Source organism: Hibiscus syriacus, unplaced genomic scaffold (genome assembly GCF_006381635.1).
Source record: "Hibiscus syriacus cultivar Baekdansim isolate YM2019G1 unplaced genomic scaffold, ASM638163v2 tig00112255_pilon, whole genome shotgun sequence".
Lineage (NCBI taxonomy): Eukaryota > Viridiplantae > Streptophyta > Magnoliopsida > Malvales > Malvaceae > Hibiscus > Hibiscus syriacus.
Window position 1 is genome coordinate 15,306 of NW_024063285.1, and position 19,761 is coordinate 35,066.

At 37.3% G+C, this 19,761-nt stretch overlaps 1 protein-coding gene across 1 annotated transcript; it reads left to right on the forward strand.

Moving 5' to 3' along the window:
* The first annotated feature begins 929 nt into the window (after positions 1-929).
* LOC120176826 (peamaclein-like) lies at positions 930-1,415 on the forward strand. Its single transcript, XM_039183148.1, has 2 exons — positions 930-1,072; positions 1,166-1,415. Exons 1-2 carry the CDS (start codon positions 997-999, stop codon positions 1,348-1,350), a joined length of 261 nt encoding a protein of 86 aa, XP_039039079.1. The 5' UTR covers positions 930-996; the 3' UTR covers positions 1,351-1,415.
* Positions 1,416-19,761: the final 18,346 nt, after the last annotated feature.

The following is a 19,761-nucleotide window of genomic DNA, read 5'->3' on the forward strand; positions in this document are numbered from 1 at the left end:
AAATAATTAGGATCCTTAATCGCTCTTTTTTTTTTCTTTTAGAGTTTTACCGTTTTTTATAGATCAAATCAATTTTTTCTACTTTTATTTTGTTTAGTCGGCAACAACACTGGTTTTGATGTTAGTTGCCAACCAATGATTCTCATATCTCTTTGTTTCTTTTTTAGTTTTTTAATAAAAATAATTCTGTTTTTGTGGCACATTTGTCTTTGTTTTTATGGAACGTGTATCTCTATGCCTTTGTACCACGTTTTTCGTCTTCTTTTTCGGTCGTTTGGTTGTTCTTTTTGTTTTATGTTTTTTCAGGGTTTGATTTGACGACGTCACGACTAATCAATATGACGCTTATTTGTAATCTAGTCGATCTTCCCTGCTATGGACCTTCATATTGAATTTGGATACACAATTTCACGATCGTGGATAATTTCTCACGACGCTCAGCTCTGATTTGCGGTTCTCGGTGGTCTTTCAATAGCTTAATCTTCTCTTATGGTTCGTTTGTCGATGCAGTCAGATTTGTTTGTATCTATTTTTTGTTCGAGTGTTTTGGTTGGGTTTTAAACTTTTTCTATGTATGTCCTTATACGATCTAAAGTGGTTAGTTCAATGTTATAGGAAAATATTCAAATTATATATTTAGTTTACAATGATAGGTGTGAAGTCTTATCGTAATTTTGAATATTCACTTTTTAACAAGAACAGTTGTTTTTATTCTATATATATATATATTTATATTTATATTCGAATTCAAATTTACAAATGCAGTAAACCAATAGGAGATGTCATCCCCACCAGATCATGAATTTTCTGTTGATCGATCCTACATATTTTTTCGTAGGTAATTATAGACAACTTCCCCTACTTTTTTACCCATCCCTACCTGTATAAATGAACCCACTTGGGGGCTCGTTGTTATCGCCAAGCTCTCACAACCAATATTGCACTTGCTTTGATTGTTTTTGAGCTTTTATCTTTTGTTCCTATAAATCAAAGAAAATGAAGCCTGTCCTGCTCACATTCCTGCTTGTTTCTCTTATTCTCATCTCCTCTCTCTTTGAGGTGTCAATGGCAGGCCATGCATGAAAAAACAACCCAAAAATTCCCAGTCTTTAGAATGGTTTTCGATTTGTTCTAATGGTTGAGTTCGTGGTTTGATCCATGGCAGGTTCTTGCAGTTCCAAGTGCAAGACGAGGTGCTCAAAGGCAGGGGTTAAAGGAAGATGCTTGAAAAACTGTGGGATTTGCTGCAACAAATGCAAATGTGTTCCATCAGGGACATATGGGAACAAGCATGAATGCCCTTGTTACAGGGACTTTAAGAACTCCAAGGGCAAGCCCAAGTGCCCTTAGATTCCCCCCCCCTCCGCCCAAAATACCCTAAAACAACTAGAGCCCTTGAAAAGGACCATTAAAGGTTTCTACTATAAAGCTATATAATAATTAAGGTTTATTTATCTGAAAATCTTAGGGTCCCTTCCATGGTCTATGTTGTCTCATTTGCTTTCATTTTCCTTGTTAAAGACTGTTTATTTTAATTTTAGTTTTATTTGTATGAAAACAATGGTATATAACTTATATATATATATATCTGAAGATCAATGAATGAATTTACATACTGAATTTGATTCTTATTACATAACGACAATACATATAAAATTATCATTCACCGTAAGTAAATTAATTATTATTATTATTTTAATAGGAGAAAGAGTATGGATTTGAACCCTACACTACAACAAAACTAGCCTTTAGTGGCATTTGTAGCGGTGTTTTAAGAGTAAACGCCATTAATTTTAAACATATAATGATGTTTACATTCCAAACGCCACAAAATGGTAATTTTAGCGGCGTTTCTTCAAAAATGCCGCAATAGGGATTATCTATAGTGGCTTTTTGTCGACAAACGCCGCAACTGAATAGTACTTTAGCGTTGTTTTATACAAATGCCACAATAGGTCCATCTATAGTGTCGTTTTGTAAACAAATGCCGTAAAAAGAGGAGTACTTAGCGGCGTTTTTATACAAACGCCGCAATAGGTCCATCTATAGTGGAATTTTTTCAATAAACGCCTCAACAAATTAGTACTTTAGCGGTGTTTTTATACAAATATCGTAATAAGGTTAACCTATAATGGTGTTTTTCCAAAAAACGCTGTAAAAAAGTTGTATATATTTTTTAAAATAACAACATATAAATTTCTTTACCACCAAAATCACTATATAAAATTAACTCTCAAGTATTCAAACGACCTTAAAGCACGTCATCTTTCACATCATATTCAAATATAACTCTCAACCATTTGACATTAAACAATCATATTCGAACTTGGGACCTGAAGGAATAACAATAATTTCTTTACCACTAAAATCACTCGATAAAATTAACTGTTTTTATTAACTTGTAAATGATTAAAATATAATGAATTGATAATGTAAATGATTAAAATTTTCAAGCTACCTTACAATGATCTCTCGTACAACTCTCTTCCCTCTTTAAATTTAGTGTTCTTCTAGTTTAAATCCCTACTTTTTACTTGGTTATTTTTTAAATTTTAGTTGTTGTTAACGGTTTTTTGTTACATATTCTTTTGGACGATTTCTTTTCTGTTGATTTCCTTAAGCTATTTAAATGTAGTTAAGGGTGTTTTAGTGGCGTTTTCTTTGAAAACGCCACTATATTTATATATTTAGCGGTGTTTCTATTAAAAACGCCACTAAATGATAACATAACGGCGTTTTCAACAAATGCAACTAAAACTCATACTTTAATGGCGTTTATTTGACAAACACCGCTAAAGATAAGTACTTTAGTGGTGTTTTTTAAGCAAACGCTGCTATAAAATGATAAATGGTGGCGTTTGTGTCTACAAACACCAGAATATTTGATAATTTTAATCATGTGAATCCCTTTCCTCTTTTCCATATGTTCTTCCTATCTCCTATCTCCGCCGGACATACAAAGATACCCACGCAAAACTGGTGATGCTCATCACTGGTCTAAGCCGTCGAGGCCTCCAACATTACGCCATTAACGCTACGCCGTAAAGAAGCTGCACGGCTTGCTAAAAGTGAGCAGAAGGCTAAACAGCTAAACAAGATTCTGATTCATTCTCCCCCGGCGTTTTCTGTGGCGCCAAAAGGATCTCATCTGTTTCATTTTGAACCAAACTTCAAATCTCCCAAATCTTTCTCAAGTTTTTCCTTCAACATTCTCTTCATATTTTTAAGTTTTATTTCCTAAACTTCAAGTACAGTAGGTTGAAGAAAAACAGAGAAAAATACTATTTTTTTCTTTTGGTACAAAACAGACGGTAAGCAAAGGATAAGGAAAGCGAAAGCGAAAGTAAATGCTAAGATTCTAGCAGATGTTATATTTTAAAAGCGTGACTGAATGGACAACTAGACTCAGTTCCAGCTAGGAAACAGTGGTTCAATACCAGGCCAAACGATTATGCATAAACCCCTTCCGATTAATTAAGGTTGATCAATCACACATATCTTATAGATAATTGATCATCACAAATAATCCATTCATTGTGTAGAATCATATTGCATGATCAGTTAAACTTTACCTGGAAATAATTGATGCTCATAGGGAATAATATATTTGAAAGGCTCTGACTGGAACTGACTGCAATAGTATAGTAATAAGTATTTGAATAATTGTGGTGTAAACAGTTTAGGTAGCTTAGATTCAAGCCCTAATCTTCAAGATTTGCCATTATCATGGCTTTATCACAAACGAAGATGCCTAGATTCATTTGGTGTTTTCTAATAATGATTTTGTATGCTTATTCTTGTCGTGGGTTTTATCTGCCTTGGAGTTAGATGCACACGTATTCAACTAACGATGCAATCTATGCCAAACTTCATTAATTTTCTTAAGTTTTGTCGTCTCTAGGACTGTAGATAGATATACTAATATGAACATTTTGAAGTTTGCTATATGATTTAGGTAAGAAAAATATTGTACAGTGGTACTGAATGTATTTCAACATGGTATTACTTGTTACTTGCTTTCTTTACTATACTACCTTGTTGATAGTAGTGTTTTATTTCCATTTCAGTAGATAGAATAGTGTTTTAAAAATGTTCAGTTGTTTTTGCAATCATGGTGATTTTCGGTTGCAAGCTGGGTAGTTTACAGGGGATGTTTCGTTTTGGTGGGGGTTATTTGGTTTCGCGTTGTCCTTGTATTTTTGGATAGAAACCTTGAATCCATCTTTCGGCAGAGCATTTATCAATTACTTAGAGCATTTATCCATTACTAATAATATAAATTATGAAATTAACTATAATGCTTATGTTTAGTTTCTTACTTTCTCTATCATATTTGCAATTAACATTAGAAATTGATATTCCAGAAATATGAAATGGATAAGAGTTGGATGGATTTGTCAAGGGTAAGCGACGAATTTCGAAATGAAGTCGAAACTTTCTAAATTTAGCTTTTTTGAATGCAAGCCAAGAGAATATGATTATTTTCCCTTATAAGAAGTGTGCTAACATTAATTGGCACATTTGTGAAGATGTGTACGAGCATCTAGTTATTTTTGGATTTGTTCGGGGTTATAGAAAATGGATATTTCATGGAGAGTTTATATCTGATAGATCTTCTTCCACGAGTTATTCGACTTAGCCTGCTACTTCTCACCATCGATCTGTTAGAGAAGATGACATGGAAGGTATGTTGCGAGATGAATTTAATATGCACAATCATAATCAATCTGCTACAAAAAACGATTGCGACAATGATGTTAATGATTTTACTGAGATGGGAAGAAGTGGATGTGCTGAAGAGCCAAATGGAGAAGCGGCAAAGTTTTACAAGTTGCTTAATGAAATGAATGAACAACTTTATGAGGGATCAAAATATTCAAAGTTATCTTTCTGCATTCGTCTTTTCCACTTAAAATGCTTGGGAGGGTAGACTGATAACTCTTTTACGAAATTGATGGAGTTTCTAGGAGAAATGTTTCCTTTTGCAAAAATCCCTCAATCATGCAAAGATAAAAAAAGAAAATGATAAAAGATTTGGGTCTTGGATATGAGAAAATTCATAGTCGTCCGAATGATTGTATGTTGTTTTGGGGTGATCGAAAAAATCAGGAGTCTTGTCATGTATGCGAAAAATCTCGATGGATGACTAGGGACGCAGAAAATGTGAGTGAGGATGAAGTTGAAGCATGATCAAGAAAGAAACCGATAAAGATTCTACGATATTTTCCTTTCATACCTAGGTTACAAAGACTATTTATGTCCTCCAAGACTGTTGAGTCTATGAGGTGGCATCATGATGGAAGAACCGATGATAGATTATTACAGCATCATTCAGATTCTTTAGCTTGGAAGTCATTTGACAACAAGTTTCTAAGTTTTGCGAGAGATCCTCGAAATGTCAGGCTCGGTCCTGCAATTGATGGGTTTAATCCTTTCAAAATCATGAGTAATTCGTATAGTACTTGGCCTGTTATACTTGTTTCATACAATTTTCCTCTGTGGATTTGCATGAAACAATCATCTTTTATCTTATCCATGATAATCCCTGGCAAGAAAGGTTCCAGAAATGATATTGATATTTATATGCAGTCGCTTATGGAAGAGTTGAAAAAGTTATGGAAAGGGTCGAAACATATGATGTGTTGAAGAAGAAGAACTTTAATTTACACGCGACTTTATTATGGACAATTAATGATTTTCCTGTGCATGCAAATTTATCTGGTTGGAGTACCAAAGGTCGTTATGTTTGTCCTTGTTATACTACACAAACATATTCGAAGTGGTTGTTTAAAGGAAAAAGGTTCTCCTATATGGGACATCGTCAGTGGTTAGCTGATAATCATAGATTTAGAAGTTAAAAGAATATCTTTGATGGTACTGAAGAGTCTCGAAAAGATCCTGACCAAAAGATCGGGTCTGATATATTCTCCATGTTGAAACATATCAATTTACTTATGGAAAGATTAATCAACCACCGAATACACGATCAAAGAAAAAGGCAAATCAGGTGTTTGATTGTGATGTTGACCTATAGAGTGATGATGAGTCTGATGAAGAGGATGATCCAAATAAGGTAGACTTGGGAAAAAAGATGAGTATATTCTTCGAGTTGCCTTATTGGAAGGACCACATTTTGAGACACAATCTTGATGTAATGCACATTGAGAAGAATGTTTGTGAGAATATTATCAGGACTATTCTCAATGTCGACAGAAAATCTAAAGATAATATAAAGAGTCGACTTGATTTAGTCGACATCGAAATTCAGCATGATCTTTATCCGCAATTACATCTTAATAGAAAATATTTCTTGTCGCCTTCTATTTTTTCTCTTTCGAAGAAAGAAAAAGAAGTGTTTTGCACGGTGTTGAAGGATATAAAGGTCCCAGATGGGTATGCGTCAAATATATCTCGATGTGTCAGTGTTAAAGATCAAATACTTTATTCTTTAAAGTTACATGATTATCACATATTAATGCAAGATTTACTACCAGTAGTTGTACGCAGTTGCATGTCGAGTAAGTTGACGTCTTGTATCATTTAACTTTCTAATATAATGAAAGCTATATGTGGGAAAGTTCTTATGGTTGAATAACTTGAGAAACTACAAGATCGAGCCATCTTGACTTTATGCAACTTGGAGAAGATATTTTCACCTTCATTCTTCACAATTATGGTGCACCTGCTAATTCATCTTCCTCATGAAGCAAGAGTTGGTGGACCAGTTTTCTATCGATGGATGTACCTTATAGAGAGGTGTTAATTGAATTATGTGTTTTAAATGACTAATGATTATACCTTTTCATAAAACGTATTTACATAGTAAGTCATTTTTTGTATAGGTTCTTATGCAAGTTGAAGTCTTACTGTCGTAATAAGCGTTACCCGGAAGGATCAATTGCTGAAGGGTATTTGGCAGAGGAATATATGACATTTTGCTCTAGATATTTGGAAGGTGTTGAAACAAGATTGAATAGACCAAATAGAAATTATGTGTTCAGTACTAATGACTTACCTCATACTTATTTGTTTGGAAGTTATGGTCAACCACTCAGGAAAGTTGAAATTGTACACTTAGATGATATGTCTTGGGTACAAGCACACCGATATGTTCTTTTCCATCATGATTCAATAGATCCCTTTCACACGTAAGTTATTCGAATTCAATCCTAGTGAAATTTCTTAATATTTTATATTTCTCATTCAACGACATAATATACTTTACAGTGAGTTTAAAGAAGTCTTGAGATCTCATGCACGCTCCCAAAGATTACATTAGCGAGAGATACACAAGTTATTCACATAAACTTTTCATGAATGGTTAGGCCAGACGGTAAGCAACTAAATCATTCCACGTAGTTATAAATAATATATAAGCCTTGCTTTTTTATTTCGACATCAATGCAAATTAATTCACCATTCATATGTAATAGGTTTGGAGTGGGAGAGAATTTAGTGAAGATGTTCCTAATAGAATTGTTAAAAGATATAATGCCTTCCTCATTAATGGGTTCAGGTTCCACACGAAATCTCCTGAAAGATTAAGGAGCACACAAAATTGTGGAGTAGTAGTTACTTCTTCAACTACAAGTTATGCTAGTGCCAGAGACAATCATCCTTTGGAGGGAGATGTAGATTATTATGGAATTCTTATGGATATTATTGAGTTAGATTATTATGGAAATGAAAGGTTGTGTTGTTTCAGTGTGATTGGGTTGATGTAAACACTACTCAAGGCATAAAAATAGATAAATTCGGTTATACAATGGTGAATTTCTCTCGATTAATTCACACTGGTCAACGATTGATGGATGAGCCATATGTATTTTCTTCTCAAGTGAAACAAGTTTTTTACTGTCACGATCCAATGGATGAAAGTTGGTATGTTGTGCTCCATAATACCCCTAGAGACTTAATAGACATCAGGGATGGAAGTAGAGATGACATTGAAACTGTAACCCCCTAAACCGGCCTATGCGTTTCGACTAAGTCTAGTGGATCACATTATGATTCTTTAAGACATTTTTCCGAAACCGTTATTCAAACAATGTAAAATCACATTATAAATGACATGAAATTATAATAAATCATACTATCAAAACCTAACTTGTAAATATAATACCAATAAGTAATAAATTAATTTAAAACATATCTTAAAAATCAAATCACGATAAACCGAATAGTAATAGTAAAAATTTCATCATATTAAAATCCCATACTTTAAAATAAGGTCCATGTTAACAAAATAAAGACAACTTGCAAGGTAAAAACATTACAATCAAATATACTTCAAGAGATATGTTGATCCTCCAAGTGCTCAATCCAAGGTATCTAACCAACAGTATCTGAAAGGGGAAAAACATTTTCGAAAAGTGAGCTAGGCTCAGTGTGTCCCAACATTACCATAAAAATTCAATAGGTACACTAAACAAATCATAGTCCATTAAGTCCCATAAATTATACTGCAGTAAATCTCTTTACAAAGCGTTACCCTAAGGGAACATCTTAGGGCCTGAGAGCCTACCCAAGATAGATTTCGGGGCCGTGGGGCCTACCTAAGAACACATCTTAGGGCCGCAGGGCCTACCCGAGAATGATCTCAGGGCCGCAGAGCCTACCTAAGAGTCACATTAGGTCCGTAAAATTTTCCAGCTTGATCAGAGCTGTACTTTATAAATTCGTATTCCAAAAATTTAATTGCACCGTGTTATAAATTCCATAAATCCATAAACATGGTAATCATATACCATTTCAAAACAAATATCAGATAACAGTCATAATCCATAAATCATCACATTAAATCGGTGCATCAACAAATCGGAAACCAAAGAATTCAGTGTACCACATATTAAAACAAATAAAACAGTTCAGTAATAAATAGGAAACACACCTCGATAATAGTTCAAATCGTGGATCTACTGATTGCTGGTTTCACCACGCTCTGCTACAGTTTTCGAACCTAATTTATAATATCACTATATTACTAATGGGTAACATAAATAAATCTCTAAAATCATAAAATTTACGAGTCTTACGAGTGAATACTGGTATACGTGGTTTAACTGATCTAGAAGAGTTGGGTCGAGCTATCGAACGATCCGGAGAGTCTCTTGTACCTTCAAACAATAATAATTAATCAGCCCCAAATCTTACTTAATTGTTCAAAGCTAGAATTCTTAAGTATATAAGCATTTTTCGGGTTTGACTATCATTTTGGGGTATTTCGAGTCTGAATTTGGCCAAACGGATTGCGGAATCGGAATCAGGACGTCGAAAAATATAAAGTATGACTTTTTGAAAATTCAGATTCTTGGTCAAAGTCAAAGTCAACCACTTTGACCGTAGATTTGGAGAACTTCGGATTCGAATTTGACAAAACGGACCACGGAAACGGATTCGGCACGTCGAAAACTATCAGGATAGGATACTCGGAAAAGATTAACGGTCGTTTAATGCTCGGTCAAAGCCATTTTAAGTTTTGGTCAAAGAAAGTCAACGGTCAACGGTCAACGGTCGGGTCGACGGTCGGGTCGGGTCAACGGTCGGGTCGGGTCAGACCGGTCAAACCGATTCAGACCGGTCAAACCGGTTCGAACCGGTTGAAACCGGTCAAACCGGTCAGAACCGGTTGAAAACCGGTCAAACCGGTTTCCAGCAGCCACTCGCCCTGCGGCGGCGCGTGTGGCGCGTGAGGCGTCCTCCGGGACCCTAAAAATCCCGGAAAAATTTCTAAAAATTATTTTGAGCGATTTCAAGATACTTACAACGATCGGTTCAAATTTTTGAACGGCGGAGAGCTCGATTTCAAATCGGCCGAATCTTTGACTGCTCCACCTCCTCACGCGCCGCCGTCTACGGCGGACAAGATTGACACCGGTGAACTCGGAACGGCACAAGGAACATGATGGTGCGGGAGGTGTCGTAAACAGAGCAACGATCAGCGGTGAATTTAAGATTTTCTCGGCGATAGAGCTAACAAAACCGTCGCTACTTTGACTGGAAATTCCCGACGTTTGGCCGCGTTTCGCTTCAATTAATTTGAAGGTTTTGCTCCTCGCTCGATGATGAACACAACGGTGGTTTCAAAACAACGATCGGAATTCGGACGGCGTCGGAATCGAGTTTGGAAGTTGTGTGCGTGAGTAAGAATTTCACAATTGTTTTCTGTTTTGAAAACAGAAAACCATTCATACGTTTATATGAAATTTTCTGCCGACACTAAAAGGAGTAATGCAGGGCTTGGTCCCTGAATTTCCTTTAACTTCTAAAATAGCCTAAAATTTTGAAAACTTTCGATTTAATCCTCAAATTTTGCCAAATTACTTAATTAAAATTTTTTTTCTCTAAATTTTATTCCGGGTTGTTACAATTCTCCCCCTCTACAAGAAATTTCGTCCTCGAAATTTACCTTATGAGAATAGTTGAGGAAACTGAGCCTCCATTGACTCCAATGTCTCCCAAGTAGCTTCTGAGGGGCCTCCATTACTCCACTGAACTTTGACCATTGGAATTCGCCTATTCCGAAGAACTCTTTCATCTCTTTCTAAAATCTGAATGGGCTCCTCCTCATATGACAAATCAGGTCTCAGCTCTACTTCTTCAACCTGAATAATGTGACCTGGATCTGGACGGTATCTCCTCAACATTGATACATGAAAGACATCATGAATACGACTTAACTCAGAAGGCAACTCAAGCTGATATGCAACAGGTCCTACCCTCTTCAAGATACGAAATGGTCCAATAAATCTTGGACTTAATTTACCCTTACGCCCGAATCTTAATACTTTCTTCCAGGGTGAAACTTTCAAAAAGACCCGATCTCCCACTTCAAACTGTATATCCTTCCTTCTTTGATCTGCATAAGATTTCTGCCTATCAAATGCCTCTTTCAGACGGTCACGGATTAATCTGACTGAGTCCTCCGTCTCTCGCAATAACTCAGGTCCCAACGTTTTCCTATCACGCAACTCAGTCCAACAGATCGGAGTGCGACATTTACGCCCATAGAGTGCTTCATAGGGTGCCATACGAATACTGGTCTGATAACTGTTATTGTAAGCAAATTCAGCCAACGGAAAAAAGTTCTCCCAACTACCATGAAAATCGATTACGCAACCCCGCAACATATCCTCCAGAATCTGAATTACTCTCTCAGATTGACCATCAGTTTGTGGATGAAAGGATGTACTATAATCCAATCTTGTTCCCAAAGCCGTATGTAACGCCTTCCAAAATCTCGAAGTAAATCTCGGATCTCGATCAGAAATAATAGAACATGGAATACCATGCAATCTGACAATCTCTGAAATATACAATCTTGCCAGCTTATCCAAAGTATAATTTACTCGCACAGGAATGAAGTGAGCTGACTTTGTAAGTCTGTCAACAATCACCCAAACTGAATCTTTTTTCAAAGGAGTCATAGGCAAGCCAGTAACAAAATCCATAGTAATACGCTCCCATTTCCATTCAGGAATCTTGATAGGCTGTAACAAACCTGATGGATGTTGATGTTCTGCCTTAACTTGCTGACAAGTCAAACACCTAGCCACAAAGTCAGATATGTCTTTCTTCATACCAGTCCAATAATACCTCTCTCTCAAATTCCGGTACATCTTATCTCCTCCGGGGTGCATAGCATATGGACTACTGTGAGCCTCAATAAGGATAGTCTGCCTTAATTCAGCGTCATCAGGCACACAATATCTACCTTTAAAGCATAAAACTTCATCCTGATCAATTGCGTAATCTGTGTTTGTCCCCTGCTCTACTTGCTCAAAGATGGAAAGCAAGGAGCTATCAAGGGGCTGCTTAGCTTTGATCTCATCAACCAAGGTCGGCTTAACTTGCAATTCTGCTAACAAAGTGCCATCGTCATATAAATTCATCTTGGCCATTAAAGACCTCAACTCCGATACCGTCTTTCGACTCAAAGCATCTGCTACAATGTTAGCTTTACCAGGGTGGTAATCAATCACGCAATCATAATCCTTCAGAAGCTCTAACCAACGACGCTGTCTCAAATTAAGCTCCTTCTGGGTCAGGAGATACTTTAAGCTCTTATGATCCGTGAAAATATAACACTTTTCTCCATAAAGATAGTGTCTCCAAATCTTCAAGGCAAAAATCACTGCTGCTAACTCCAAATCATGAGTAGGATAATTACACTCATGCGGTCGCAGCTGACGGGATGCATAAGCCACCACCTTACTTTCCTGCATTAAAACACAACCAAGTCCTGAATGTGAAGCATCACTATACACTGTAAAATCTTTCCCGGACTCTGGTTGAATCAACACCGGTGCTTGAGTCAAAACCACCTTTAATTTCTCAAAGCTCTCCTGTTGTGCCTCGCCCCAGTCAAACGACACATTCTTCCTTAACAACTTTGTCAAAGGAGAAGCAATGATCGAAAAGCCCTCAACAAAACGTCGATAATAACCAGCCAAGCCCAAGAAACTGCGGATTTCAGATACGTTCTTAGGTCGTTTCCAATTCATAATAGCCTCTATCTTGCTGGGATCAACCTGAACACCTCGCGCAGAAATAATATGCCCCAGAAATGACACTTCTTGAAGCCAAAACTCACACTTGCTTAGTTTGGCATATAGACGATGCTCTCTCAAAGTCCGCAGAACGATCTTCAAATGCTCGTCATGCTCTGCCTCAGTACGAGAATAGATCAGAATATCGTCAATGAAGACCACCACAAATTGATCCAAATATGGTCGGAACACCCGATTCATCAAATCCATAAAAGCTGCAGGAGCGTTTGTCAAACCAAAAGGCATCACTAAAAATTCATAATGACCATATCTAGTGCGAATGGCCGTTTTTGCAACATCAGATCCTTTAACTTTCAATTGATAATACCCTGAACGAAGATCAATCTTAGAGAATACAGTAGCTCCTCGCAATTGATCAAATAAGTCATCAATCCTGGGTAATGGGTATTTATTCTTGACCGTCATCTTGTTCAATTTCCGATAGTCAATACATAATCTTAGCGACCCATCCTTCTTTTTCACGAATAGAACTGGAGCTCCCCATGGTGAAGTACTATGTCAGATAAATCCTCGATCGAATAATTCTTGCAATTGGACTTTCAACTCCTTAAGTTCCTTTGGAGCCATACGATAAGGTGCCATAGAAATAGGTGAAGATCCCGGATAAGTCTCAATCTCGAACTCTACCTCTCTATCAGGAGGTAACCCAGGCAACTCCTCAGGAAAAACATCAGGAAACTCGCTAACTGTACGAATCTCCTCGATTGTGGACAATGCACCTTTGGTGTTCAAAATACAAGCAATGAAGGTCTCATATCCCTTTCGGATCATACGATCAATTTCCATCGCTGAAACTATATTGGAGAGATAGCCACGCCGTTCACCAATTAACACAACAGTCCGACCATCTGAAGTCTTCAGAGTAGCCCGCTTGTATTCGCAATCCAGCTTTACCTTGTGTTTATTCAACCAATCCATTCCAAGAATTAGATCGAACTCCTCTAGAGGAAGCTCCATAAGATCAGCGAGAAAATTTCTCCCTGAACCTCGAGAGGGCAACGCCGAAATACTTTATTCACTAATACCGATTGTCCTACTGGACTCGTAACTGTAACAGTATTTTCAGTGTTCTCTATCGGAATCTGAAGGTTTCGAGATACTGAGCTCGATACATAGGAGTGAGTGGAGCCATTGTCCAGTAATGCAAAGTATGGGATAGAATAAATAGTAAATGTACCTGCAATAACCTCAGGCTCATCTCTGTCATCCCGACGTCTAGTGGCTTAAACCAAGGCTGGCTGTCTAGCCTCAGAAACTGTTGGCCCTCTATTTTGCTGAGGTCGAGCTCTACTGTCTGTCCTGGACGCTGAACCACGAGCCTTTACTTGGCTACGATCTCTAATTGGAGTATGTACTGTAGTCTGAGAACGCACAGGAGTCTGGGTAGCGATCCGCTCAGACGAAGCTAGCTGAGGACAATCCCTCCGAAAATGTCCACTAGATCCACAATGAAAACATGCTCCGGTCTTCCTATAACACTCTCCCGTGTGCCGTTTCCCACAAAAGTCACACTGAGGCACTAGAACCGGAACCGAAGAACCACCTCTACTAACAGCTAAAGGTGATGATACAGTAGGCCTGAAGCGTGTATTGCTCCTCTGAGGGGCTGCAGTACGAGTCCTCTTACCAGAATGTGCGGATGATTCAGTAGGGCCAAAAGATTTCCTAGATCGCTCCTGATCAACACGCTCTCTACCAGAAGCTAACGCCTCCATCTCCTCAGCATCCTTGGCTCTGCTTACCAGCACATCAAAAATCTCATCTTGAAGGGCTACCACCTGCCTACGTAGCTCGTATCTGAGTCCAAAGGCAAATTTACGACATCGATCTCTTTCGGTAGGCACCAGACTGATTCCATACTTTAACAATTTCAAGAACTCTATCTCATACTCTGAAACAGTCATGTCACCCTGAACCAAGTCCTGAAACTGCTGTCGTCTCTGGACTAAGTAGCGCTCACCCAAGAATCGGCTCCGAAAGCGCTCCTTGAAGAAATCCCATGTCAAACGATCAGTAGAAACACTACTGGTCACTGACTCCCACCATGTGTGGCATTGCCATCTAACATCGCTACTGCCCCCAAATATCTCTTAGTTGAGTCCAAACCCAACTGATCCATGCGTCTTTCTGTATCCTGTAGCCAATCTTCTGCTTCAGTAGGAATTCCTCCCAGCTGTCCTCCAAAAGTCCTGACCCCATTAGCAATTAGAGTCTGCGAAATAGGAACCTCAGATACAACACCAGCAGCTCTGACTGCTCCCTGTATCAACTGCAGAAATTGTCTACCAAAAGTCTCATCCAAAGCAACTCCGGTAGATTCTGACTCAATATCTGTCGCTCCTATGATCGGTGTAGTCATGCCAATACCATCGGTAGGAGGCAGATTCGTTGGGGTCGTAGGAGCAGGATCACCTATCGGAGGTGGGGGATCTACTCGTATCTCATCGATCGGATCTGCAAATCTAGCCACTCGACCACGTCCACGGCTAGTTCGACGACCACGTCTAGCACTCATTTTTGGTGGATCTCAAGTTTGCTACAGAAGATAAAACTTAGGGTTAGATAAGCACTTGGAGTCTCGAACACAGTTAAAAATTTAATAACTTTGTGACATGACCTTAGTAACTTGTTTTGTAAATATTTCAAAATCGTATTTTCAATTTGGACTCATACACGGTCCGAGGTTTAAAAACCAAAAGCTCTGATACCAATAAATGTAACCCCCTAAACCCGGCCTATGCGTTTCGACTAAGTCTAGTGGATCACATTATGATTCTTTAAGACATTTTTCCGAAACCGTTATTCAAACAATGTAAAATCACATTATAAATGACATGAAATTATAATAAATCATACTATCAAAACCTAACTTGTAAATATAATACCAATAAGTAATAAATTAATTTAAAACATATCTTAAAAATCAAATCACGATAAACCGAATAGTAATAGTAAAAATTTCATCATATTAAAATCCCATACTTTAAAATAAGGTCCATGTTAACAAAATAAAGACAACTTGCAAGGTAAAAACATTACAATCAAATATACTTCAAGAGATATGTTGATCCTCCAAGTGCTCAATCCAAGGTATCTAACCAACAGTATCTGAAAGGGGAAAAACATTTTCGAAAAGTGAGCTAGGCTCAGTGTGTCCCAACATTACCATAAAAATTCAATAGGTACACTAAACAAATCATAGTCCATTAAGTCCCATAAAATTATACTGCAGTAAATCTCTTTACAAAGCGTTACCCTAAGGGAACATCTTAGGGCCTGAGAGCCTACCCAAGATAGATTTCGGGGCCGTGGGGCCTACCTAAGAACACATCTTAGGGCCGCAGGGCCTACCCGAGAATGATCTCAGGGCCGCAGAGCCTACCTAAGAGTCACATTAGGTCCGTAAAATTTTCCAGCTTGATCAGAGCTGTACTTTATAAATTCGTATTCCAAAAATTTAATTGCACCGTGTTATAAATTCCATAAATCCATAAACATGGTAATCATATACCATTTCAAAACAAATATCAGATAACAGTCATAATCCATAAATCATCACATTAAATCGGTGCATCAACAAATCGGAAACCAAAGAATTCAGTGTACCACATATTAAAACAAATAAAACAGTTCAGTAATAAATAGGAAACACACCTCGATAATAGTTCAAATCGTGGATCTACTGATTGCTGGTTTCACCACGCTCTGCTACAGTTTTCGAACCTAATTTATAATATCACTATATTACTAATGGGTAACATAAATAAATCTCTAAAATCATAAAATTTACGAGTCTTACGAGTGAATACTGGTATACGTGGTTTAACTGATCTAGAAGAGTTGGGTCGAGCTATCGAACGATCCGGAGAGTCTCTTGTACCTTCAAACAATAATAATTAATCAGCCCCAAATCTTACTTAATTGTTCAAAGCTAGAATTCTTAAGTATATAAGCATTTTTCGGGTTTGACTATCATTTTGGGGTATTTCGAGTCTGAATTTGGCCAAACGGATTGCGGAATCGGAATCAGGACGTCGAAAAATATAAAGTATGACTTTTTGAAAATTCAGATTCTTGGTCAAAGTCAAAGTCAACCACTTTGACCGTAGATTTGGAGACCTTCGGATTCGAATTTGACAAAACGGACCACGGAAACGGATTCGGCACGTCGAAAACTATCAGGATAGGTATACTCGGAAAAGATTAACGGTCGTTTAATGCTCGGTCAAAGCCATTTTAAGTTTTGGTCAAAGAAAGTCAACGGTCAACGGTCAACGGTCAACGGTCGGGTCGACGGTCGGGTCGGGTCAACGGTCGGGTCGGGTCAACCCGGTCAAACCGATTCAGACCGGTCAAACCGGTTCGAACCGGTCAAACCGGTTCGAACCGGTTGAAACCGGTCAAACCGGTCAGAACCGGTTGAAAACCGGTCAAACCGGTTTCCAGCAGCCACTCGCCCTGCGGCGGCGCGTGTGGCGCGTGAGGCGTCCTCCGGGGCCCTAAAAATCCCGGAAAAATTTCTAAAAATTATTTTGAGCGATTTCAAGATACTTACAACGATCGGTTCAAATTTTTGAACGGCGGAGAGCTCGATTTCAAATCGGCCGAATCTTTGACTGCTCCACCTCCTCACGCGCCGCCGTCTACGGCGGACAAGATTGACACCGGTGAACTCGGAACGGCACAAGGAACACGATGGTGCGGGAGGTGTCGTAAACAGAGCAACGATCAGCGGTGAATTTAAGATTTTCTCGGCGATAGAGCTAACAAAACCGTCGCTACTTTGACTGGAAATTCCCGACGTTTGGCCGCGTTTCGCTTCAATTAATTTGAAGGTTTTGCTCCTCGCTCGATGATGAACACAACGGTGGTTTCAAAACAACGATCGGAATTCGGACGGCGTCGGAATCGAGTTTGGAAGTTGTGTGCGTGAGTAAGAATTTCACAATTGTTTTCTGTTTTGAAAACAGAAAACCATTCATACGTTTATATGAAATTTTCTGTCGACACTAAAAGGAGTAATGCAGGGCTTGGTCCCTGAATTTCCTTTAACTTCTAAAATGGCCTAAAATTTTGAAAACTTTCGATTTAATCCTCAAATTTTGCCAAATTACTTAATTAAAATTTTTTTTCTCTAAATTTTATTCCGGGTTATTACAGAAACAAGATCAGAATCTTTATCTTTTGTAGCATAAAACTTAGATGAAACTATCACTAATACTACACAATTTCAATGGGTTCGAGAGGACGTTGATGAAGATATTTATGACAATTGATATGACATAAGAATGCAGTAAGATTTTATATCTTAATTTATTAATTTATAATATTATAACTTTTAACATGTTGTCCTTCAATATATTCATTAATTAAACCGTTTTCTTACTAAAAATGTTGTTTGTTTATTACAAATATTATGTCCAAGAGAAAAATAAGTGATTTACGGATTGTTCGAGATTCTCAAGAGTATGAACAAACAAATAATGAGGAATCGAATATTGTTGACTCTTTAGAAGTTCCTATTACTGTTGAAGAAGCTGTTGAAATTCAAGGTACTGTTTGACACTTTCTTTATTTGTTTGTTCATTTTAAAAACTTACATTTAATTATTTCTTATATAGATGAAAATGTTGGAACATGCAAGACTAGAGGACGTACAACGTTGAAGGAATTATACCAACTTCCTCCTGGGCACCGTGTGAAAGTTTCAAGAAATGATGTCGGTCAACCTATTAGCCCATAATCACATCTTCTATCCGGTTAGGCATGGTGGGACGTAATGCTAATCTTTTACCGATCAATTATGAGTCATGGCGTGAAATGCCAAATAGTAACAAAAATCAAGGTTTGGATTTTGTTAAGGTAATAATTTCATTATAATAGATAATCTATAACAATTCAATAGTATTGACAAACTTACTTTAAACACTTATGTTATGAGTAGGAGAAATTTTCTTTAGAAGCATCTGACGATTATTTGAAGCAAGTGTTAGGGAAGAGATTGAGAGACCACAAGAGTTCATTAAAAAAGAAATACTTCAAAAATGATCTCAACCTTGAAGAGAAGTCGTAAACTGTCCCACCTAGAATGCTCATGTATCAAAGAGAAGATATAGTCAGGTTTTGGAGTTCAAAGAAAGGACAATTATGATGTATTTTTTAATAATAATATTAACGAATTATAATATTGACTTTATAAGTGGTTGTTTAAAATTGTAGGACTGAGAGCATGGTGGTGTTGCTGGCAGGCAACAACAAAAGTTTACTCACACAGCTGGATCGAAGAGCTTTGCTTGTATAGCTAATGATGATGTATTATAGATTATTCACATAGTGATTTACAGTCCCATGTACATACTAATGAAAATTAATTATATTATTCTACATTGTAGGAAAATACATATGGTTCTAAAGTTGGACAAATCAAACTCTTCGACATGACACATACAAAAAAGGATGACACTCCTATGACTGTTGAAGCTAAAAATATTATGGTACATTTATTGGACAGAAGATTTGAATTATGTTTTATTTATATCTATAGTATGACATTCTTATTTGAAATAATTGTTTACTTTATTATTAGGAAAAACTGAAGGATGAAAGGGCAGAGTATGAAGTTACGGCTTCAAGTTATGATGTTGTTAATGCAGATGACATCGAAAATAAAGTTATTAATGATGTTTTGGGTCCTGAAAGATATGGTCGAGTTCCTGTCAAGGATCATTCGTTACTCCCACCAAATATTTTGGATCCAGTTCATCTCAATACATGTCATCACAGTCTCAGTCTTCCCAATTAGAAATTAGTCGTTTAAAACAACAGTTGGCTGAAATGGATCAAAAAATGGCTAACATGAAAGCCGAAAATGAAGCGAGGGAAGTAGGGAGAGAAGCAACATATCAACAGAAATGTCAAGAATTTGAAAATAGACTAGAAGCTATGATGCAGATGATACGAAAAAGTCAACCTCAGAGTCTACCATCTTAGGTCTTATTTCAGTATATGCTTTGTTCATTCTACTTAACAATGTTGAACTGCATTACATATTACGTTAATGTAAAGTTTTATTTACTATAATGGATTTGAAGTTGGTTGTTATGGAATTAAAGTTTGTTGCTATAGATATTATGTTTATTGGATAATGGTAGAGGTTGAAAATGTAATTTTGGGTAACAGAAAAGCGAAAATC

What these genes read in the sequence shown, in the direction of transcription:
- LOC120176826 (XM_039183148.1), top strand. Translation starts at nt 997, where the DNA reads ATGAAGCCTGTCCTGCTCACATTCCTGCTTGTTTCTCTTATTCTCATC. An exon ending in CTTTGAGGTGTCAATGGCAG is followed by an intron (nt 1,073 to 1,165) that starts GCCATGCATGAA and finishes GATCCATGGCAG; the next exon opens with GTTCTTGCAGTTCCAAGTGC.